Below are 24,117 nucleotides of genomic sequence, written 5' to 3'. Positions count from 1 at the left end.
CAGGTAGTCTATGCTTGGACTGAACCTCAGAATTGCCTAAACTTTCCCTGAAATGTATGTTACCTCCAAACACACACTGAAGCTGAGGTATTGAAATATCTGACTGTGGCCAGCATTAAATAAAGTGTCTGTCCAAGCTGTGTGCTTCAAGAGTGGAAACTTAGTGTGGGAGTAGGAGGAAGGGGTGGACGAAATATGCTTGTCTCCTTAGTTTTCTTAATATTTATAACCCTGAACTTTCATTTACTTTCCTGAATTTGAGTGAATGGTTTTTTCTAATTTTTCTACCCTTTTTTTAAAGTTTAAGTCTTTTTAGAATGTGATATCCCTAGAAAATATAATTTTCTACTAAGTAATAACAGTGGACCACGTGAGCTTTGCAAAACAGAATCTGGTGGTCAGAAGAGGGAACTGAGAGATAAGGAAGCATTATTTTATGACTATATCCTTGAAGAACTGAGAGACTGATAAAAGGGAACATTCCACCTCAGAAAATGCTGAAAGCTGAAAGTATGAAGTCAAGGAGAACAACTAGTTGGGATGTTTATGCATGTTGATAAGAATTGAAACTAAGTGTCTTTTAGGTGAACTATCTTCATTATAATACTAAAAATCATGCCTGTAGGTCAGAAAGCCCCTTACTCAAATAAGCCCCTGACTCTGAGCATGCTTGGCAAATTTAAAGGGAGCTATACCTTTAAGATGAAGTAAGAAGGAAACTAACCAATGATCAGCTGGGGGTGTGTGGATATTAGCTGTGACTGACACACTGAACTGTATAAATCCCTTGTAGTTTCTCAGTGCAGGTGCTAGCTTTGTGGAGTTACCAACAAACACCCATCTTGGCACAAATATGAAATGAATAAAATACTTCCACTCTGTGCATTTTGGTGCTTTGCGCACCAAGTGAGCGAACCCACTTTTGGGAAAACAGATGTATGGGACACTATCTAGGTTGTAGAAGGTGCTTTTAATGGTTTTAATCTGACATACATGTGATGTGGTTACAGTGGGTTTATTTCTGCTGAGAGCAGGGAGGTTGGACAGGAATCTGGGTGATGCCACTGAACAAAACTTCATTAGATATTTATTCCTGATCATCCTAAGTTTGGCCCTTTATTGGTATGGAACAAAAGGGAAATGACACAAAAGTAGGAAAATAGCTACATAACTAAAGAGTAGATAAAAACAGTCTCTAGTTCACAAGGAGGACAGAAGCAGCAACACTGGGAAGGAGACAATCTCGTTCCCTGAAGTGGTGTTAACTGGAAGACACCAAACTGACTGAAGTCATATGTAGGATTACAGTACATGTAGACGGTTGTGTTATAACTCATGTTCTCCTATAACTGAGATTAAACAAGATTTTTTTGTGAAATGCCTATGATAATGAGCAGCTGATACTGGGATCATGACTCTCAGCACACCTGATCACAGCTGCTGATGTGAGGACTAAGCCCACTTGTCTGTGGGCAGGATGCTGCTGGGATTCCTGTTGGAGAGAGGTGAAGGTGAGTGGCCTTGCACTACATGCTTGGAGATGCAGTTAACTGAACCATGACAAGGAAAGTAAATTTTTTCTAACTGCTTGGAAGAAAGCTATTGCTACCTCTTCTGACCATGCAGTCGAAAGCATCCAACGTTCTTACTGGAATAACAAGGCACAGGAACTCCAGTGCAGGAAGCGGGTGAGGATGAAGAGTAGAGCTTGGGATTTGAAGACAAGCATGTGAGAAGAGGAGAAAAGGGACAACAGTGTGTGTTTTTTGCATCATAGCTTGCCTTAATTTTAGATTGCTGTAAGACTAGACGTATTTAATAACAAACTGTTCCAGCAAGATCACCAGGCAGCTATAGGAAAACTGCTCTCAGTTTCAATGTATAATTGTTTGTATACTGCCTGAGATCCAAACCCGAGCAATGTATATGTAAGGGTTATTTCTGTGGTTTAGGATGAATACTGTTTTCTCTCTCTCTGTGCATGTTTGAGAAAAACAGAGCGCATGAGTGTGCATTTTGGCAGTGTTTCTTTATGGCTCTTGAAAGAGCACTAACAGTTTTGTAACTCTGGATGCTCTGAAAACTAAACTTTGCCCTCTTTGTTTCTACTGATGGTCACTGGTTTGCTGGCACGGATTCACAGTCCTTATTGCTCACGACATAGAGAACAAAATGTAGGACCAGCTGCCTGTTTCATGGTGCCAATTGGCATCGATGTGTCAGAAAAGAGGTCCAAGCAGCTCCTCTTCTTGCTTATGTATCATGCATAAATAGTAATGTGAGGTGCTACGTTAATTTACACCGAGGTTGGTATGACAGGCATTTTCAGTCTGCAAAATGTTTTATGCTTTCATATAAAATATATCACATAACTTTGACTTTTTTTAAAAGGGACTTGCCTGACAACTACTGTTACAGTAGTAGTTTTGGAAGGCAAAGTAGAATGATTGAATTCTCTGTGGATGAATGTTGCATAAAAGATTTGTAATCTTTGGCAATTAGAAAATTGTTGCTGAGGTTAATGGTGATATTATTTTTAACTTTGAGGGCAGGAGCAATCTCCTGCCTCCAGGATGGAATTATTTCAATCAGTGCTTTAAATAAGCATTTTCTGTGATGGTTTAAATTGACAATCATTTAAATCATCAACCTGAATTCTTTTTTTGCTGTAGTATTTATTTTAGCAATTATGTATTCTGGTATACTGATTCACATTTCTTTTTGTATTGTTTCTGAAAAGGAGAATGGTATTTACTAGAAATTTTTTCTTCGGTGAGATTTTTTCTCCCTGTTTTTGTGTGGATATTGTAACTGTAGATAAAAGCAGAATGAAAAATTAAGAGGCCAAATAATGTATCTACATTTGTTAGACGTTATTAAATGATTTAACAGGGGAGGTCCCAGTTGACTGGAGGTTGGCAAATGTGACACCCATCTACCAGAAGGGATGGAAGGAGGGTCTGGGGAACTGCAGGCCTGTCAGTCTGACCTTGGGGCTGGGGAAGATTATGGAGCGGTTCATCTTGGTTATCCTGTAGGTGATGGCACTCAAATGATGAGGCCCAGTCAGCATGTGTTTAGGAAAGGCAGGTTCTGCTTAACTAACTTGATCTCCTCCTATGATCAGGTGACCTGCTTAGTAGATGAGGAAAAGACTGTGGATGTTGTCTACCATGGACTTTTCGTAAAGCCTTCGACACTGTCTCCCACAGCATCCTCCTAGAGAAGCTGGTGGCTCATGGATTAGACAGGTGTACTCTTTGCTGGGTAAAAAACTGGCTGGATGGCTGAGCCCAGAGGGTTGTGGTGATCGGAGCTAAATCCAGTTTGCAGCCGGTCACAAGCAGCATTCCCCAGGGCTCAGTGTTGAGGCCAGCCTTGTTTAATATCTTTATCAGTGATCTGGATGAGAGGATCGAGTGCACCCTCATTAAGTTTGCAGATGACATAAAATTGAGTGGGAGTGTCAATCTGCTTGAGGTCCCTGCAGAGGGATCTGGACAGGCTGGCTCGATGAGCCAAGGCCAGCTGTATGAGGTTTTAACCAAGTCAAGTGCTGGGTCCTGCACTTGGGTCACAACAACCCCAGGCAACGCTACAGCCTTGGGCAAGAGTGGCTGGAGAGCTGCCTGGTGGAGAAGGACCTGGGGTGCTGGTCGACAGCTGGCTGAGCATGAGCCAGCAGTGTGCCCAGGTGGCCAACAGCATCCTGGCTTGTGTCAGCAATGGTGTGGCCAGCAGGAGCGGAGGAGTGATAGTGCCTTTGTGCTTGGCACTGGTGAGGCCACATCTCGAATACTGTGTTCAGTTTTGGGCCTGTCAGGGCAAGAAGGACATTGAGGTGCTGGAGCGTGTACAGAGAAGGGCAACAGAGCTGGGGAAGGGTCTGGAGAGCTGGTCTTAGGACGAGAGGTTGAGGGAGCTGGGGGGGTTTAGCCTGGAGAAGAGGAAGCTGAGGGGAGACCTCATCGCTGTCTACAACTACCTGAAAGGAGGGTGTAGTGAGGTGGCTGTTGGTCTCTTCTCCCAAGGTATAGCAATAGGATGAGAGGAAATGGTCTCAAGTTGCATCAGAGAGGGTTTAGATTGTATATTAGGAAATATTATTTCACTGAAGGGGTTGTCAAACATTGGAACTGGCTGCCCGGAGAGGTGGTTGAGTCACCATCCTTGGAGGTATTTAAAAGACGTTTGGATGTGGTGCTTTAGGGACATGGTTTAGTGGTAAACTGGTAGTGTTACATTTAGAGTTGGACTCTATCTTAGAGGTCTTTTCCAACTTAATGATTCTGTGAATTCTGTGTACTTGGTTCTAGAACTAATCGTACACAACATTTTAAGGCCCTGAAGGGTGAATTGACATGCTTCTGGGAGTTTTAAGGTCAGTTTTGTGATGGAGATCGTCTTATTAGGCATCTCTTCCTGAGATCTGGACTTGGTGGCCAGATTGTCTGTGATGAGGTCAGGAACCATCTCCTTAGACTCCAGTTATAACTGGATTTAGAGCAGGGCAAACAAGAATTGGAGGTAATTTCACCTGATCAAGCTAACCTATCATCTCTTCAAAGAGAATGATTATAAGATAGTCAATAATTTCAAGACCCCGACACTTTTTCTTGCTTAGGAGAATTTGCTGTTGTGTAAGGCATTCTTTACTAGAGTATTGGTGCCCTCATCTAAACCTGCTCAAAGGCTCTGTCCTAGTGGCTCTGGTAGGAGGTTGTACCTTGGTATTACCAGGTCAGTATCTGTATTTCTCTTTAACCTTCAGAGGCAAGTATGTGCTATTTCTAATCTATTATTTTAATTAGTTATCTCACTAAGGTGACAGATTATATTCTCAGGCTTTGAGATATAGATTTTGTTAATAGTTTTGTTTTTAAATAATGTGCTTTTTAAAAAAAAAAAAAAGCAACTTTTATTTAACTTACCTGCCTCCTTGTAAAGAACAGTGCCAGTCTGGCTGGTAGTGAAAGACAGCAGCTGAAGACAGTAGCTGCATCCTGGTTCTTGTTGGAGGTCTGTGATGACTAGAAAAATACTCTTCAGTAAATTAGAGTATCTCTTGGGATGTGTTGGGTTTTGCACTCCACACTTGAAGTTGCATGAGTTGGAGTTTGTATATTCTAAAGTGTTCATGTAAACTTTCAAGACTGGCAGTTGAGATAGCTGCTTCTAATAAACAACATTATGATGCTGTGGCAGAAGAGCCAAAAGAAAGTGTATCCAGATGCATATTGGAATTAGTTGTTTCAAACGTAGGTTTTAAAAGCTTTTTTGGCATGCGGGTTGTATGTCTCTTATTAACGAAAAACCTGACTGTGAAAGAAGATGAAAATCATGCTGATGAATAATATGAAAGGCTGTAACCTCAAACCTATTGTAGCCAAGAGAGATATTTTTACTGGCATGTTTTGGTACTGAGTTTCCCAGCACTCCCAATTGATAGGAGAGTTAAATACAATTTCAGTGACAAACACCATTTAATTGAGGGTTTTTTTTATATATACGAATTGAAAACTTAGCATTTTGTCTGTCACAATGGCTTTAAGCAGACCTCACTGTGCTTCTGGTTCAAAGTATTTCAAAAGAGTGTCACGAAAACATATACCTCTGTGAACAGGTGTTTTCAGATCATTTTACAGGCTTAAATTTCTGCTTATGTCCCTTGGCTGATCTGATACAAGTCAGCAACACAACTGAAAATAGAACTTTATAGTCCTGCTCTCCTTCTCTCCCAGGTGCAACGGCTGCTTTTTTCTCTCCGTCAGACACCGACATTGTTAACTGTGTGCCTTCCGTTATTTAATGTAACACCATCACCTACCTGCTGGGTTTTGCAGTCTTCAGTTTCTTTTCTTAATGTGGTTGTCAAGAAAGTAATAGCACCTAAGACCGAGCAGCATCAATGGTTATTTCACGTCGGTATCGTGGATCTTAGTGGTTATCTTTCATCCGACAATAATGTCACTGATGTGCCCCTGTCACTGTGTGGAACCCTGATTTGAACCCGGGGCAAGTGCTGTGCTACTATTTGTCATATTTTAAAAGAATTTTTTCAGCATTTTATTGTGAATCAGAATTTTTGGTTTAAAAAGTGATCTAACTAGCAAGGCACAAGTGCGAGAAGATGGCCAGCTGTTAGACAAAGCTGGTCACTGACCAGCTTTGTTGGATATGAGAAGGATGAGGAGCACAGCTTGGTTTCTCATTAAGTGAACTCTCAGTCCCAGTGGCTGATGTGATAGCTGAAACTCGCTTTGGATGTCATGAACTCATCACGCGCATGAGCTGTGAACCTGGTACTTCATCAGTCATTTCTGGAGCTGGAGGGGCTTTGCCTGGCTGTGTCAGGAGACCCAAGCACATAACCATTTAACTGAATTAACACCCAGAGCTTTCAGCCCATATCTACGGTGTTGGGGGAGAAGCTGAACTCAATCTTTGTGCTCACCTGCTTCTCTGGAAGCAGGACTTGCTGTTCCCTTTCTTTGCCAACAAGAGTTTTTCAGTGTAGGGAGCTAATGGCAAGACTTGAAAACTGAGCATAATTTGTCCTCTCTTGAGGAACATGAAGGAGAGTCACTGCAAGCAGCCTATTGCTTGCAATGTAGCCGCTGCAGGTGTTGCAGTGTGGGTTCCTGAGGCAGTACTCTTTCCTCTTTCTAATTTTCTAGTGCTGAGAGTTAAATAAATGCCCTGGAACGCTAAAATCATCTGGAAACTTTTGATCCAGGAGACCAACTTCTAAGAGGCTGGGGATGCAAACACAGCAGCAATGGGGAGGCTGGAAGTGAGTATGGGTAACATTTTCTGATCTAAATAACAAACAAAAAGTTAAATTAGAGAACATAGGGGGTTTTTATTCTTTTCATGAAAATGCTCCAGAAGATCTAGTTAAGTGTTTTTGGTTTTGTCCTTCCAAGTTACGTTAATAAAACATTTAAGACCACCTGATCTTTCTTGAATTGAAGTGCTGTATTGCAAGAAAATTGCCCTTAGCAGTGAGGGGCGTTTCAAGGTGAAGAGGGATAAGTTGGGAACAATAAAAGGAAATGAAATGAATTAAAATGGGAGTGGGGTGTCTGTGTTTTACCATGCCTCTGTATAGCCACATGAGGAGGGGAGATCAAATGAACCAAATGAAGAGAGTGCATACAACTGAACGAGGATCTTACTATAGCCTAAAGCTTATAGCTTGAACAACTCCACACCAATGGAAAGAACCTACAGGTATTATTTTTGTGCAGCAAGAATTAGTGAGATACTAACAAAAAAAAAAGCATGAGATGATCAGTGCTCAAAAGGAGCAAAAATGTAAATATTTTGTAGGGAGAAGCAATTAGTGGTAGGAAGGAGCTAATGCCCAGGCCCCGAGCTGCCAGAGAATCAGTTTCAAATACTGTTCAATAACGAGTTCGATAAACATTTTCAAAATGCATCACCGGTACCTTCTCTATTTCAGTCATTAAGATGTACCCAAGAACTTATTCGCATGTCAGAGTTCAAGAGCTTGTCATGAAACTGCCAATGAGTCAAAACACTCCAGGAAAGCTTTTTTTACTAATGTATCTCTGCAGATGCCTGTGTCCTGCGAAGCACAGTTCTCATTGATGTACTTCAGGAGTTTGTGCAAGCACCTCTTTGCATCTGGATTTTGAAGGCTGTGGCCCTGGATTTGCACAGGCATACACAGGTGCACAGAGGCCTGGAGGGAACTCTAGCAGTGGTGTAGTGCTGGCAGCATGCCATAAGTGCTCTACAGTTTTTATTCTAACTCTCTAGCTATGGTGCTCTAGGATGATAAATTAGAGAAGGATCTGGGCTGCTTTAGGGGTTATTAGCATTCCCTGCACTTCAGTAGGAGATACAAGGCCACTGTTGCCTTGGCCTGTCCCTGTTGTGCGACCTTACAATTTCAAATGTGATAATTTTCAATATTTGAGATTATTTGAACCACTTGGAATTAGTAAACATGCTAGTGATCTCTTGTTTGCATGACCTTGAAAAGATCAGAGCTGTCTTTAATTCAGTTGAATTTCAGAGGGACCAAAGTAAGGATGGGCTTAATGCCTGGTACAACCTGTTGGGTACCTGGTGATTGTGGGGCATGTACCTGAAAGGGGAGGCATAAGTGCAGCCTTTCTTATCCCTGTCTTTCTCTTTCATTAGCAGAATTTGTAGCATTATGGGACACTATTTACAGCATAAGAAGAGCTTGACTTCTTAATTTATCCAAGAATAGAAAATGAAGATCTCATCAGTCCAAAGTGAGATTTGAGGGAAAGTTTAAAAAATGGAAGTGAAACAAGCCAAGTCTTTTCCCTTCCGTTATATAGAAAAATAAAATCAATTTATTGGTTTCTTGATTCATTCCAGTAAATACAAGAATATCTGTTTCAGCTTGAAAATAAAGGTTGAAACAAGGATCAAGAGGGACACATATACTGAACTGACTTATGGAAGTTGGCTTAGTTGTGCACTTGTGTGTGTGTAATAATCATGGACATCGCTGCGCCTGCAGCTGGGTAGCTCGTTTTTGTGGACCTCCTAATGAAAGCCACCACCACCCCAGACAGAAGCAGTAACAACAGAAAAATATCTGTGTGCATGGAAGCATCTGTAGAGAGAAGTGTCTGAGTTTTCTTAGGTATTCATCAGCCTCTTGTTTCCAGTTGTGTTGTTTCCAAAGCCCTTGACAGAAGAGCTGTTTGTTGTTTGGGACAAAAGTGAGAAGGGAAAGATGGCTACTCTGTGGGCAAGATGCACAGGCTCTTAATATATTTCTGTGCATTTCATAATATTGGCTATTCCCATGTTGGACTGAGAGGGGATATAAGAGTACAAATGCAAAGTCTGGGGTATCAGTGTCTCTCTCTAATTTCCGTGCACCTTGATACTGAACTTCAAGATTTGCAGAGAGCCATCTCCTGCTTTGCCTTGTGAGTTCTTAATCAGGAAAAAGAGCAGCTTGTACAGCAGCCGGAGGCTATTAATGGATTAAACACTCATTTTAAATGTTTCTTAAGAAGATGAGAAATATTGCAATAGAGTGCACAGCATTCGGGTTATGATGCTTTGGAGACTAAGGCATGCTTATACCACTGTCACCGTTGTGATTATGGCATGTGCAAGCTTATTTGAGCTAACTTGAGTACCATGTTTTGTGTAGCTGTTAAGCGCTCTTTGAGACTGAATAAAGGTGCATAAAATTAGCCCATGTGGGTCTCCATCTTACAACAGCCACATGCTAGCAATATGCAAAGAAGCTATTTAAAATTAGCACTTCAGCACATTAGTATAGATTATCTTCAGTATAAATATATCTTCTGCTGTCTGCACCAGACCTACTTAACTCCTCTTCGTTTTTCCCAGCAACAAAGTTGAAATGTTTAACTGCTTAAATGGCATATTTGTTAGCTATTGCGGGACTTAATACTTGGTATTTGTGCATGAAACCAGATGGTAGTTCGTTAGGATGGAATTGGGATTTCTAGCTAGTGAGAGAAGATAAAAGTGCTGTTTCAGATTCTGCTCTGTGAGAGAATTTGGTACTAATTACTCATTCTATGAATATTGGGTTTTGTTATTTTATATACAGCTTCTTGAGTACGGACTTTAAATTCTCATATCCTGTCTTGAAAACTTAATTCCAATCTGAACTTGACAATCTGGATTTAGATGGTTTTGAAACATGAATAGGGAAGCTTGCACAGCACTATCCAGTACTACAACTGGATTTCATCAGTTTGTTTTTTCTGGACAAGAAATTTGCATACATACTCATTCAATGAATCAAGTGTGGGGAGAAACATTCTGTCTGTTTGGTCATAGTGCGTATGTAAACAATAGGATGTCAGACTCCAAAATGCTACTGTTCTTTTTAAGTTGAAAGCAGATAATAACCATAAAGGTTTCATACCCTGAAAGTATATTTAATATAGGTTTATAAACAGCTAAGAGAGGTCTTATTTAAAATGAAATCTGTTGTTACATGGGTATATGTTTAAGCTAGTGACATTTTGCTTTCATTGCTTATAGCCATACAACTTGCTTGTGATTTGACTGTAGGAAGGAGATGGTTAGCCTATAATCCTTGCCGTGTCGATGCAGACTGGATTTAACAAAGGAGGCAGTCAGTATGTTGCAGTAACTTTTTTGGTCCCACTTCATAAAGGTTGCTTAAAACTGCCCTAAAAGTGAAGTTCATAAATCTTTACAATTGTCCATACAGTAAAAGTTGTAGATTTATGTTTGTTGGATAGTGCATCACTCCCTGGTTGTAATGGTGATGTGACTGCTACCTTTCCCACTGCAGATTAAAGTTCTCAAGACTTCTTTAGTTGCAAGGCATTAATCTAGATGGAATGGAAACAGAACTTTGAGACCAAAAAAGAAAAGACTTAGTGTGTGCAAGTTTGTAAGCAAAGAGATGAGGAAGAGCAAAGAGGTTAACAACTGCAGCATTGTGCAGCTTTATCAAATTCATTTCTGCTTTTTGTTAGGATGTCCAGGACTAGTAGTCCGTCCTCTCGTGACTCTCCCAGAAGGTGTTTTCAGTCCTTGTTTGGCTGACAGAAGATGACTGGAATGACAACTATTTATTATGTCAGGGGAACCTCTTGGGTGGACAATGGTCTCGCACTGCGGCAACTCGTTCTGAGACTGTTAAACTAATGCGTGCTAATATTAGGAAATAGTACGAAAGCAGAGACCATGAAATGTGTGTGAAGTATGAGAGAGAACCCAATTAATAGAGTTTCCTTCCATCTTAAAGAAAAGGTGGAGATTTCTTTAGCAAAAAGATAAGAATACTTGAAGGAAACATTGTGATATTTCAACAGCTGAAAAAGACCAAGAGGCGTCACTGAAAATTTGCTATTTGAAGGCTACAGCTGCTCATCCACGAAATTTATCAGAGCCAAATGCTGGGAATGGAGAAGTCAGGATAGACTGTCTAGAAGGTAAAGAAGAATCTGTGAGTGTTATTGGTGTTTAGGTCTCTCTTAGTCAAGAGGGCCTTGAAGATTTTAAATTTTTCCAAGTGGAAAAGATAGGAAACCTTTTTTAGTACCTCTGTAAAGCCGTGTTAGCACGTCAGAGGTTGAGCATTTGCTGTATATATTGTATCTGCCATTGAAATGGAGTGGCAGTATACAAAAACTTGTTTCACTAGTTCTTTCATTGTGGAAACCACATTGTGCTTTCAAAATATTTTGAGTATCTATTGTAAACATGATCCTTTAAAATAATATTTGTATTTATTATTGGATTTCTTAGTCCCATCTGAAGTTAATATATGACTTCTCTTTAGAGAACTAATGCAGTTTGAAAATCTGGATATAGTCATACTTTTGATTATGCGATCTTCCTCAATCCTGTAATGCTTTAGTCTGGTTTTGAGTTAATGACCATCCCGTGGACAATATTGATTGCAATGGTGTCCTCCAGGGTTCAGTGCACATTCTTTTGTTGCAAACTTAAGTTTGAAAAACTGACTTTCAATTCTTTATGTATTGTGGGAAGGTAGAAAAGAAGAGAAACTTCTGCCATACTGTAAAGGCTGTTGATCTCTAATAACTACAGCTTTTCAGTCTGCATTTGAGTCTCATTTACTGTGCCAAAAACATGATTTTTTTTTTTAAATTTCTGAACTACTTTGCAGAAATGCAGCAGTGTACTTCTGGTTTGAAGACTCTTCTCTGCTGAAGATAAGACTATTTCTTTAATTTATCAACTGAGCAGCTGTGTTGCAAGAAAACATCTTATTCTAAGATTGAGAGACATGGAAATATGCTTTTTGGGAATGACCGTTACAGCTGTGTTGCAAACTGAAGGACACTTGCTAGCAGAGCAAGTCTGTCTGGGAAAAGAAATTGAAACAATTTGAATTAATCTTATTTTTTTCATAGAAGCAAACCCAGAAGTTGGAACGGAACTGATCTATAATTTGACAGTATTTTGACTGTACACAAGCAGTTTTCTTCAGTGCTCAGCAGTTCAATAAAGGAGAAAAAGTAATAGTCTTGCTGTTCCAATAGACCTCAAAATATTGTCCGTTGGTACAACAGAGAAAAAGGAACTGATATGTGTCGTATAATTACTTAAAATGATCTAATTTGTCATGTGACATACCTATTTGTTTGCAAAATCTATTGGGTGACTGAGTAGGAAAAAGGCATTTCAAAATAGAGATCAAACGCTGAAGTTCAAGATGTTATAAAAAGACTTTTTGCACATGGAAAATTTCCACTCAGTGGGCAGAGCTGGCCCGGAGTTGATAAATCTTTGCAAGAGTGGTCACTGCTATGAATTCCCCCAGCTGTGAAGAACTGGCCGCCCAGTGCAACACTGACTTCCAAACACCTATAAATATGCTATTTTTTTCATGCATACTTTTTCATTTGAATATTTTCCAGTTTGAGATTTTCTCTAGCTGTGTAAGATGTCTGTAGCAGGATGTGTCTCAGATGCGGTCTGTCGCTAGCTGCACCTGCCTGAGCTAATGTGATGTTATTCCCCATCTGCTTTTTGCTTTCTTCTACCTAAAAACCTTTGCACTAAAGAGATCCAGCCCTCGTCTCCTGTTTGTATTACCATATGTATGTATGTATATATTACCATATTCTAGGAACACTGAACTCCATACAGTGTCTTGAATATGTTCAGGCGATGGTCACAAGTAACCGCTCCCTTGGACTGCCTTGCAAGGAAGAAAATTTTTGCTTTGTGATGCATTAAGATTCAGTCGGTACTCTTAAATATATGTGAAATTAAATACATATTTCTTCCAAGGCAGGATTTTGTATATATAAACAAATGTTTTTTAAGAAAACTTGGTCCTTGCTTCGTCTTATCAGAAAGGCCACAATAATTTTACCACAAATGGCACGACTAAATGCAACCTACTTCTTTCTCCATCACAAAGCCTGGGTGCCTGCAGTAGTCCTTCTCTGGCTGTTCAGTTAGAGATGCAGTGTCTGGAGAGAGGGAACATCCTAACTAAGATGCTGATTAAATGTCTGAGCATTAGAAGAAATTTATTTATCAGTTTTCTTAGGTCATATGTCTTTTGATTTAGTCTGCTAGTCAGTAAGACGAGGAATCTGTCAGATGTATTTATACATAAAGGAGCAGGCGCACACACTTGCTCACAAATGAAGTCTTAGTCTTTAAATGAAGAAATAAAAATCCTCAGTGTGGTGGTATTGGGCATAAAATGTTTGCATAAGACTTAACACAGCAAAAATTGCCAATAGTTCCTTTAGATTTCATGCTAAATTCAGATGCTGTTCTGGCAAGAACGAACTACAGGAAAGTCCAAAATGGTAACTGCTATTCCACTGAAGCCTGGAGGGCAGCAGTTTCAAGAGGCACAGTGGGAAATTTGCTTTGATTTAGCAGTTCTTGGCCCCATCAGCAAGTTACTAGTAAGCAGAATCGAACCCTGTGGATGAAAGCTTTGTGAAAATGTTCTTTTAATAGGTGCACTTAAAATGTTTAACAGGTTCCGATTAGTCCTATGGATTGGGGGATTTTTTTAAGAAAACCTGAGAATTGGCTCAAGAGTTACATACTTCCAGCTGATCAAAAAATCTGCACTAGACTGTGAGCCTTTTAGGGATGCAGGTGTGGAAAACGGGCAGATGTGGTAGCAATCAGCATGAGAGAGGAGTGCCAGCATCCTGAAGAGGTATCTGAGAGTCCTGTGCCTTTCGGGTGGTCCTGGTGTTCTCTGCCTCTGAGAAACATCTGCAGCAGGAATGCTTTCATACTACTAGAAAGGACAACTGTCCTAATAATTCTGAATTTTTGTGTTAAAACATTTGTCTGAAATCTTTAGAAAACCTTTAATAGGGTAAATACGTGCATTTTGGTGGCTCTTTTAGTGGAGTATGTTGTACTGTCTTTAAGAAGAAAAAACAATTACTATAGAACATTTCAGTTACTGGACACGATGTAAAAAGCACTAATCTGCAGTGAATAATACTGTCTAAAGTTAGACCAAGTATCATTAGGAAATTTGCTGCATGTATAGCTTCCTACTTTGGATTTAGAGTCACAGAGTAGGTTTCTTTCCAAGCTCATCAAAAATAGCTCTACCCAGTCTTCCACAGACTGTAGCTGGTATTTTCTTAAGGCTCATCTATATTCAGAGGTTCCAGTAGATTGACATTTAATTTGTTTGCACTAAATTACTTTGCATCAACATACAGGTCTTAAAGGTCCTCTAGCGGAGGGTGCCCTGTTTCACCCTGTATCTACCCTTGTCACTGGCGTAGCTGCCAGTAGGCAGAAGCCTGCCCTACTCATTTTCTTCTTTTTCTGGACACTCGAAACACTGCAGTTAAAAGTTTTCTGTCTCACAGTTAGATTACCTCTCTGGGGGCTTTGCTTCCTTCACAGCTCGAATGTGCTAAAAAAAAGAGGGGGCATTCCTAATTCCACAGTTCCCCCTGGGTACTGTCCTAATAAAAACCCAGCACCTTGTCAGCTGACCGAATTGAAATGAGGTTGTTCTATGCAGCTAGGTTGGTGATACCTCTCTAAGCCAAAAGATGTGTTTTTGTGGGGTTTGCTTTTGTTGTTTATAGCCTGCTATATCACAGTAAACAAACAAGTAAACAAAATAAAACCCTGTAGAGCTTCTTCACCAAGATGAGGGTACCTTTTCTAACAAGATGTCTGTTCTTTTCAGTGAAATTTGCTAAAGCCAACAAACTAGTTCAAAGCTAGCAGCTGGTGCTCCTTGAGATCTGACCCCAGGCGAGTGCAGGTGGTGCAAGGGAGCGTGTTACTGGGCCTCCACCAGTTGCAACTTCTCTCCTTGGCCACAGCACCTAGCTGTACGCTTACAGCTGCTTTGCTGTGAAGTAAAAAAAAAATACATTAATTTATTCCAGCAGGATGACTAAGACTACAAAGGTGGTTTTTACTTCTTGCTGAAGTGCATGTATCAAAGCTTATCTGCTGAAGAGTAAGTTGCTTAGCAGAAGTAACCAGGATGTGGGTTTGGGGTGTCAAGCTGATCTAAAAGAAGCTGTTTCTCCTTGCTGCTGCCCCAACCTTGCCTTCCTCCTGCCCTGATGCTTCACTGTCAAGAGCTGCTTCAGGAAACTAAATTGACAGAAGCTGATTTTTCCAGCTGCTATCTACAGGCATGAGTGAACCCCAGAGCCAGCAGGAAGGGAGGAGAGGGAATGTGGGGCAGGGACCACTGCTGAGCTGGGTTTCAATGCACAAACATTGTAGTTTCAGTCACTTCTTTTTCTGTGTAAACATGACATAAAGAACCTGTTTTTCCTTGCAAGGGCAGTGCCTCAGATTAGGCTCCTTGGGGCAATCTTCAAGTATTTCTGTGACTCACTCTCTGCTCTTTCCTACTCCTGCAATCTTTCTGTGTGGTTTTTACACCTGTGTCTCACTAGAAATATTTTTCCTATTCCTTTTTGAACCCTTCACTACCTCCAAAGCTTAGCTTAGCTCCTCTGGCCTTGGTATCACAAGTATACACTGCTGACCCCTTGCTGTATTTTTTTTTCCCTTTTTTTCCTTTGTATGTCTGGCTTTGCATATTAAACTGCTTGTGGTTTTGAGTCAGTCTGGGAAGTTATGGGAGAAGTAATTGATTCTTTAGAAATGTTACGGAGGTGTGGGAGGCTAGCCGTGCTGCTTTTCTGTGTGTTGGTTTTTTTTAAGCTACAACAGCAGAAGCCAGCCATAGTTCATGTCATGTAAAAGAATATATTTCGTGGGAAGAAGGCAGGAGAGGTAATTAAGGTGGTGTTTGAGTGTATGGGTTTGTGTGTGCATCCATTGTGCTGGGGTACAATGAATTACTTGTCTCTGATATGATAAACTGTTACTGCAGATTTAAAAGCACTTCATAATATGCAAGGCATAGTAGAGACAGAACAAATCTCCCCAAAGGCTATATTAATATTCATTATAGAGTTAACAGCATTACAACGCTCCAAAACAGACATAATATATAGAGAAGAAACTTTGTGGGGGTTGAATCTGAGGACTCTGATCTAAAAGTAGCTGCTGCACTTTTGGAGCTGAAGAATCTTGGCAGCAGGAGTAACAGCACTTGTCTCCTTCCAGCCATTAAAAGGCAAGTAAAATATAGCATTGCAAAGCCTTTATATTTTGAGCTCCATAACTTCAATTGGAAAAGATACACAGGTCTCCTGGCATGGACTCTGGGCAACCTGTCATGAAGGCCATAGAAACTCAAGTGATGTGCCATCACCTGGCAGTTGAGGTCTCTTAAAACTGGCTTGCAGAACGTCTCTATCAAATACCTCTCTCGATGTGTGCAGGTCTCCTGTATTAAGCTAAGTCTTATATACTGAAACCACTGCTTTGGTTAAAAGAAAGCTGTTATCTCTTTGAGCGTTTGGGTTTGCATCTTTGAATTTGTGCAGCACTCTTTATGTTAACAAATGTTTTATTCATAGCGATGGTCCTGTGAAGTAAGCAGTGGCCTCTTACTAACAGAAGGCGGCTAAAATGGAGCAACGTGTTCCTAGAAAAACTGTGTCAGTAGAAGAGAGAAGGGACTGTCTCCACACCAGTGGTTGGAATAGCAGTTACTGGGGATAAATGAGCTCTATGCAGCAGAGGATGAGGGAGCGTAGATGGTATTCTTCTGCACCAGGCCACCATGTATCTGGTTCAGCTCTAAACTAAGGTGATGGTGAAACTCCCAAATAATGAATAAAGAAAATCTGTGCCATATTATTCCATCATTTTCATATGGTCTAGTTGCAAAATACATAGCATGCCATACTGTATATAGTTATAACCCCGTTTTTTTTGCTTACCTGAATGTGATAATGGTATAAATTTAGCTAGGAGTTGAAGCTAGAGCTCAGGTGCCGCCTTCATTTGAGCCAACACTTAACATATCAGTAAATGTCAATCTTACTGAAATGACATATTATTACATTTGTTTAGTAAGGTATCTTTTGTTCTCTTGGCCTCATTGACTGCATTTCACAGATTCTCAGTGTTATGGTTTATTTTCATTTTGTAATTGAAAATGTGTGTGATTCCAAATAGACTTTCATGCATCTTGACTTCTTCAGCATCAACTCAGCCATATTTATTAAGCTTTAATTCATTCAATGTAAAAGCAGGTATTCCATTTGATGTTTGCTTTGTGTTGTCTCTTTAGTATAGCAAAAGTTAGAGAGGAAAGCCAGAGATTATATAATCCTAGCTGTAAGTTTTATAAATAAGGCCTTAAACACTGCATCTTCTTGTAGTAATAAAGGTAGGTTATATAGTTTTATTCCTGTATGGCAAAAGGAACTGAGTCATAGGTGGCAATCAGCTCTGATCTGGTGGGTTTCAGACCCAAGGGACTAAAGCTATTCAATGATTGGTTTGGGAGCTGTTTATTTTTAAAGTGAGTAATTGTCTAGGCTGGGTCTGTGTAAGGTGTATTTTTGTCTGTTTAAGTGTGGTTAATATGGTCTGTCTCCTCAGTGGGATCAGTCTGCATTACATGGATGAGCAACCATAGTTTAGTAACTGATACTAAATATTTCTGACTGCTTCAGAACTGTGAGTAAGATCAGGCAGGGCAAAATAGAAGGGAAATAATTAAAATTTTTAAAATAAAAAACAGCCAATGCATTTAAGATCATTCTATTTGTAAATTATGTGGTAACTCCATGAGGAAAATACAGGCTGTTCTTAATTTGTACTTTAATAATAATTTTTTAAAATGGAAGATTAAAAAAATAAATTCAGAAATGAGCTGAAGAGCAATGTTTGCAAATTACTTTTAAAATACTATTTGCTATAGTGTAAGATGGGTGTTCATCTCCCTGTCTGCCAGTGATGATGAGGGTTCAAATCGCAGAGGTCGTTACAATAGGAGAAACTTCCCTCTTTTGTTGATGGCCTCAGACTGTTGTTAGCGACAGTTGCGGCATCCCAGAGCAACAGTGTTTGGTTCAAGATTAAGATTTGTGTCTCCATAAAAGTGCTTGCCTGTTTGGCAGTGTCAGTTCAAATATTCAGCCAGGAAAATAAATGGTTCACATCTAACAAGTTCACTTGAAAAATCATCATGAGTTACATAAAAAAATTTGTTTTAAATTTTTCCTCCACATATCTTACGAGAAGTGTGGTTGCTAATCCTGCCAGACATGGCAGAAGTGTATGGTGAAAAGCTTATAAACAGCTCAGCAGATGGATTTCTTAAAATGCTACATTATTCCCACTTCAGAGCACAGTATTTGCTGGGTTTGTTTATCTGCCTCATCTACACTCCAGAAAGTCTCTTTAGGCCAGTGCTGACACTTAATTTTAAACCAGTGATGACACTGATGCATAAAGTTTTGGAGGCTAAAGTTTTTTCCCCCAGATAGATTGCGCTGTCTATCTACACTATAAATATTTAGCTCGGGGAGCATGCGAGGTCCAGTCCAGTAATGAGTAAGTGTTAATTTAACTTTGAAAGGGGAAAAAGTTGCTTATTACATTTATAAAATTAAAGGTGAATGTCTCCTCTCACTTAAAAAAAAAAAATAATTGAAGACAGACCTGTGACAAAGCATACATAGGACTATCACTTTACCACTATTTATTTTGTAGAAGAGCTTGTGGAAATAGCAGTGAACACAATAAAAATTACTTTGCACTTCCATCTGTTGAGTACCAGCCACAAAAGAGGTGTCTCTGTGTTAAATCCATGTTGTATGACGTAAGGCAGCCAAGCTGTTAGGGAGGGAGAAATGGATAAACAACTTGATAAGAATCCTTGTACATGCTGAAAACAGCTTCAGATGACAAATTTGAGGGGTCAAAATTATAAATACAATTATAAAGACTGAAGGATATATTTTAAATTAGAGTTCCTATTCTCTTAGAATTCATTCAACCTGATATGAAGCCAACATTTTGGAAGGGTAAGATAACAAATAATGATAGTCTAATTTTACAATTGATTCCCTGCAAAATCAATTACACTTCAAAGTACACCATGCTAGAAATAATAGCATGGGTTTATTATTGTAGTTTTATAAATTTTCTTTCCAGAGCCTAAAGAAACTATTTTTATTTTTCCGTATAAACCTTCTGGGATTATGATATATTGTAAGCATATAATTTTATAAAGAATTTGGAGAGTGAGGGTTTAAACCACGTTGCTAGAGCACCAGTAATGAAATAGAGCCTACAGGCATAGGAACTGAATTACATTTATGAAAACTGTTTCAATAGTTTCAAAAAAATCCTGAGTGCTATAAATGTGTCTGAAAAGTTCAGTAGAGAACAAACTATTTCTAGTTTCTGCTGTTTTTAGGTATATATATTTGTCATCCATTTGCTGCCGTCAGTTAGTATGGGTGGAGCATGCTCTCCTCTGGAAGAGGAAAAAGTCCTAATGCGCAGAATTGAAAGACTCATTTGATATGACAGCCTGTTGGCTTTTTCAGGCCGCCTTGGAGCTACAGCGTTGCTGTGCTGGGGAACAGCTTAAAACCAAGCCCTGACCTGGCAGATACGGGTTCATTCTTCTGGTGGAACTAAGACAGTTGAACTTGAGTGTTGTCCCTCGCAAGCTTATCTTGTCCCATCCCAACACTGCCTAAAATAAATTTGTGACATATCTGCCACACTAGAGAAGGACCATGTGTGCCAGGCAGGTTAAATGCCAATACTAATGGAGCACCTAAAGAGCTGTCTGAAGGCATGAGCAGTCCTCAGAAACACTTGTTGAGCTCCCTTCACTACTTTGACACTATTCTATCACACCTGAGCCTTCTGTTGAGACGTAGAGGTTAAAGGATGGGAAGAATATGGAGTAACCTTCAGATACTAGTCCGAAGGCACACTTCCAGGGATCTCATTTCCTGCCTAGTAGTCCCTCCAAAGTTGATATTTGTGATGGAACTGCCTGTCTTCTGGTGCATAGGGCTGTCCCCCCAAACCCTCTGTACCTTAAACAGAGAGATCCTGAAAATAGTGTCTTCAATACAAGAGGAAAAGCAAATGAGATTAATTTTCATTTAGCTTTTTTTTTTTTTTTGCACTGCTGTGGTCTGTTCTGTAGCCTGTTTTTTGTACAGTTATTTGTGTAGCAAAAACTTAAAACTTATGTTCAATTTCAATATTCTCATTCATGTTTTTATGCACGTTTTTCAAATTATCACATCTTTGCCAGCATCTTCCTAAAATTTCAGGATCTCTGGTCTTCTTTGTAGCTATTGCTGATCTCATGACCCCAACTGACTTAGAGTTTAGACCTCCTGGTGCTTCTATGTCTCATGTTTTCCTGGGCCCTAGTTTATCTCCCTCTTCTCTTTAATGACTCTTTTTCAGCGCTTTTCCCCCCCCCTCCTTAATCTCTCTCCCCCCATGTTCTGGGAGAGTCCCTGGAAGCTGTCCTTCTGGCCCTTCTTTTTCTTCTTCTACAGCTGAAGGGAAGATGTGCAAATTTCACCCTCTCTTCTCTCAGAACTAAGATGTCAGTGTTCGTGGCCAAGTCCTGATCATTTATCACCGTTACTATTATAATTTCCTTGACTGACAGTCTATATATCTGAGGGCTAAATTTTGCAACACCTTGTCACATGCTCATCGGTTTCCTCGGACTAAGTGTGTCTTGTCTTTTTTTTGTCATGGTGTTTCCCAGCTGGTTAAAAGTATGGCTGCGTCAAACAAAATAGTGAGGCACTTTCTTCAGTCCATTACCAGTCACTAATACAGGCTCGGCTCCACTGTTTTTCCAGATGTGTTGTTAATATTGAGTCCTCCTACACTCTGGTTGAGCTCCTACAACTGCTGGTCTTGGATCTATGCTGAGATCTAGCTCATGTCTTGTATGTGGTACTGTCCTGCTTTTCTCTTCCTGCTGGGGAAGAGTCCTGGATTCCCATTGCCTTGTTCTTCTCTCCGTGTAGTATTTCTACAAAAACTGTGGATTTGGGAGGAGGTTTTCTGGTTTTATGCAAGTGAATTTGGGTCTGATTTTGTAGGATGTGTGCAGCCTTACGGAGGAGCTCAAGGCAGTTTAGAGAATGGGATCTGATACAGAAATAGGTAGTAACAGTAACATAATATTTTTTAAAAGCCACTGCAAAACATTTTCAAATATTTTGCTTTTTTTGTCAGTTTTGCACATTAACTGCTCACTGTTGTAGCAACATCTGACTGGGTATTGAGTCTTGATTTATTCCTTTGCTTGGCTAGATTTACTGTACTAGTTTATCACTTAGTAATACAAGTGTGAAACGCAATCGGGGAAGGGGGTAAAAAGCATAGTTAAATTTGTTATATGTAATGCCAAATGAAAAATTCCTTGTTTTGTAGCTATTTGGACAGCTTTCCGCATATAGGTGACTTCTACTGTGCATCCACCTGTTTCTTTTTCAACAGTTCTCACATGGGGGGAGAGCATGGACTTGTCTTACAGTGCTTTGACACTTTGTGGATTTTCTAATTAGATCACCCCGATAGAGTCATCAGCTGTAAGTAGTGCTCTGCTGATTTGATGAAGTTCTGGGCCCACAGTCAGTTGAACAAATATATCTCTCTGCAGAAACCACAGGCACTTCCCCAGCAGGCAGCAGTTGTGCTTGGGTGAAATGAGTAAAAGGAAAGAAAGCAAAGAACAACAATGCATTATGTGTGTGAAACAAAAAACAGCAAAAAAACCAAAATCTGCCTGCCTTGCATGGTGTCTTCATAGAAGGCAATTGTTCCTGCAGAGCTTTTGCTCTCTTTGCCTCCTTATTCTCTTGCTGGAATGTCAGCCCACTCAGAAGCAGGCTTGGCTGTTTTGACAAAAGAGCTTTTTATTTAATTATTAGTATTCAGAAATGGGCTTTGGTTGTTAGATACCTTGTTTAAAAACTGTTTTTTACCTCAGTATTTGAAGAAGATGGGAGTAAATTAATCTTAGCATCGCTTTTTGCTTGCAGATTAACTGGGTCCAATGGTATGTTTTAGTTACATCCCCATACAGTCTAATACCATCTGGTGAGCTTTGAGCAGAGGTAAGCATAAAGTGATGTATTTCTGCTGTTTCAGAACTGGGAGAAAAATAAGTATTTAAATATTCAGCCAGTGCTAGATAACTGTAGTGAATTTCCCACACCTGAGCCAGCCTTCCTACTCCTTTCATTAGGTCTGTATGTCTCCCTTTTGCAGATCTCTGTTATGGGGATCAGCATCTCTCGTAATAACATCTAGCATCTCCCAGTACTTTTGCTGCTGTTTGAGCATTATAATTCAGAAAGAGTCTAATACAAGCCCAGTGAATCCACTAGATTAGGCCCTAATCATTTCAAGACAGATGGGCACAAATTAGATACCACAGGGTTGAGGACGATGTAAGTATCCAGCTAAATGTTTAATGATACACAATATTAAAAACTAGCTCTCCCATAGGCAGTAAAATACGAGGAGTAGGAAGCTACCAAGTGACATTTAATTGTAATGTGAGTGGCTTCAGGATGTGAAGAGCAAACACTTTTGGGCTTATGTGGTGAAATAAAGCTCTATAATAAGTACAAGACTTTATTCCCAATCTGGGGATGAATCCTTTCATGGCTTTCCACTCCGATGGTGGGGCCTTTTTATTTAGAGAATATAAAAACCTTTGCCTGTGATGCCGGCAGTTCCCTAGGAGCCACTAGAAATTTGAAATAAATGATCATAGGACCATGTAGTTCTCCACGGATTTATCAATTTCAGCTTTCCTTTCTTAACAGGGTCTATCCTGTGAGCACAAAACACTTTGTGTTTAACTCTTGTCCCAAAGCTAAAACCCATGTGGTCATACTTGGATAGCTTCTGAAGGGCATCAGCACGGATTAGCGAGGTACTCTCTGTCTTTGCTGTTTCCTCTTGATTAATGAAAAATCTACATTTTCTCCTGGCATGCTTGTTCCTGCTGAAATGTTATGTTGTGCCTATACTTTCAGATCAACCAGTTTCCTTCCATGCTATGAAACTGAAGGAATTAACTGTCTGAGAATAAATACTTCTAGATAACATTAATAGTAAAGAAATATAATTAAATATCATGTATTATCAGAAGTTGTTTTCTTTTTGTAATCTTACAAATGAATAACACAAACACCCCTGCTGCCTTCATTTCTTTGCTTTTCTGTTGAACTGTCACTCTGGCTGTTGAGAGGATGGGAGATACTTTGCAAAAAAAGGGCAATCTGGCAAAGTCCTTCTCTTAAAAGGCAGTCCCTCGGCTCTGCAGACTCGGGAATATAACTTTCAGTTGATAATAAGTTCAGAAATAAAGTACATCGTATAAACATGTAAACCACAGTATTAGGGTAGAAGTTTGCATACGTGTAGTAAATAAGGCTGCACACGGCCTTTCCTAAATAGATGTCTCTTGTAATTACGTTTCTTACCACTATTTTAAAAGGTTTAGTATTTCAACCTCTTCAATATGTTTAAAGTTTCAAAATGTTACTGTGAGTGCCAGCTCCTCTTAGGAGGAATCTGAAACCATCTCAAGTGTTTTCTAACCCGCTGTGTGAAAGCAAGAAAGCTTTTAATGCATTCCTTTGGAGCTGACACGTGGCGTTGGAGTGTAGTGGAAGGCTGAATTCACGCAGGTGAGCAAACTGATACTGAAAGCCTGGGGTGCACAACTGCAGCATTTCATGGCTTTTGCTGTCGGTGGCTTTTACAGTTACGACACTGGTCCTGCTTTTGTTTGTCTTGAACTTAAAACATTTACTGTGACAATTAAACAGCAAACTTTGTATTTGTTGTGTTTGTTCTGTGCAAAGGAAAAATGGGACATTTAAGAGAAGTACACAAAATAATTTTTTCAGAATGAAGAATTGGACTATTAAAAAAAAACTCTAATTTAAGACCATGTTACATGGGGTATTTGCCCCAAAATAAGTTCATTCTTATGTTAACTTTACAAGGCTATTACTTGTGCCTTTACTGGACACACCAGAGAGGCGGACAGGCTCAGGACTTACATCACTAGCCAGCCTTTTCTCCATTGCAGAGTTCCTGTGTGACCTTGGGTAATTACTTAACTTTTGTGTGCTTCATTTCCCCATTTGTGAAGCAGGGAGAAAAACGCTTCCTAGCATTACAAGTACCTGATTACAA

General features: G+C 39.8%; 1 protein-coding gene across 5 annotated transcripts in view; it reads left to right on the top strand.

Moving 5' to 3' along the window:
• The window catches only part of PPM1L (protein phosphatase, Mg2+/Mn2+ dependent 1L), a 111,065-nt gene that overhangs the window by 9,956 nt on the left and 76,992 nt on the right, over positions 1-24,117 (top strand). Inside the window, exon 1 of one of the 5 annotated variants that reach the window (XM_064457915.1) lies at positions 6,678-6,793. The exons of the other annotated variants lie outside the window; for them this stretch is intronic. Coding sequence (XP_064313985.1) covers positions 6,779-6,793 — 15 coding nt within the window. The 5' untranslated portion in view covers positions 6,678-6,778. Of the gene's footprint in view, positions 1-6,677; positions 6,794-24,117 lie in introns of those variants that run through there. 5 annotated transcript variants of the gene reach the window in all.

This window comes from Phalacrocorax carbo, chromosome 7, assembly GCF_963921805.1.
Source record: "Phalacrocorax carbo chromosome 7, bPhaCar2.1, whole genome shotgun sequence".
NCBI classification, from domain to species: Eukaryota; Metazoa; Chordata; class Aves; order Suliformes; family Phalacrocoracidae; genus Phalacrocorax; species Phalacrocorax carbo.
The sequence above is the reverse complement of the archived record's forward strand: the minus strand, read 5'-3'. Positions and strand labels throughout refer to the sequence as shown.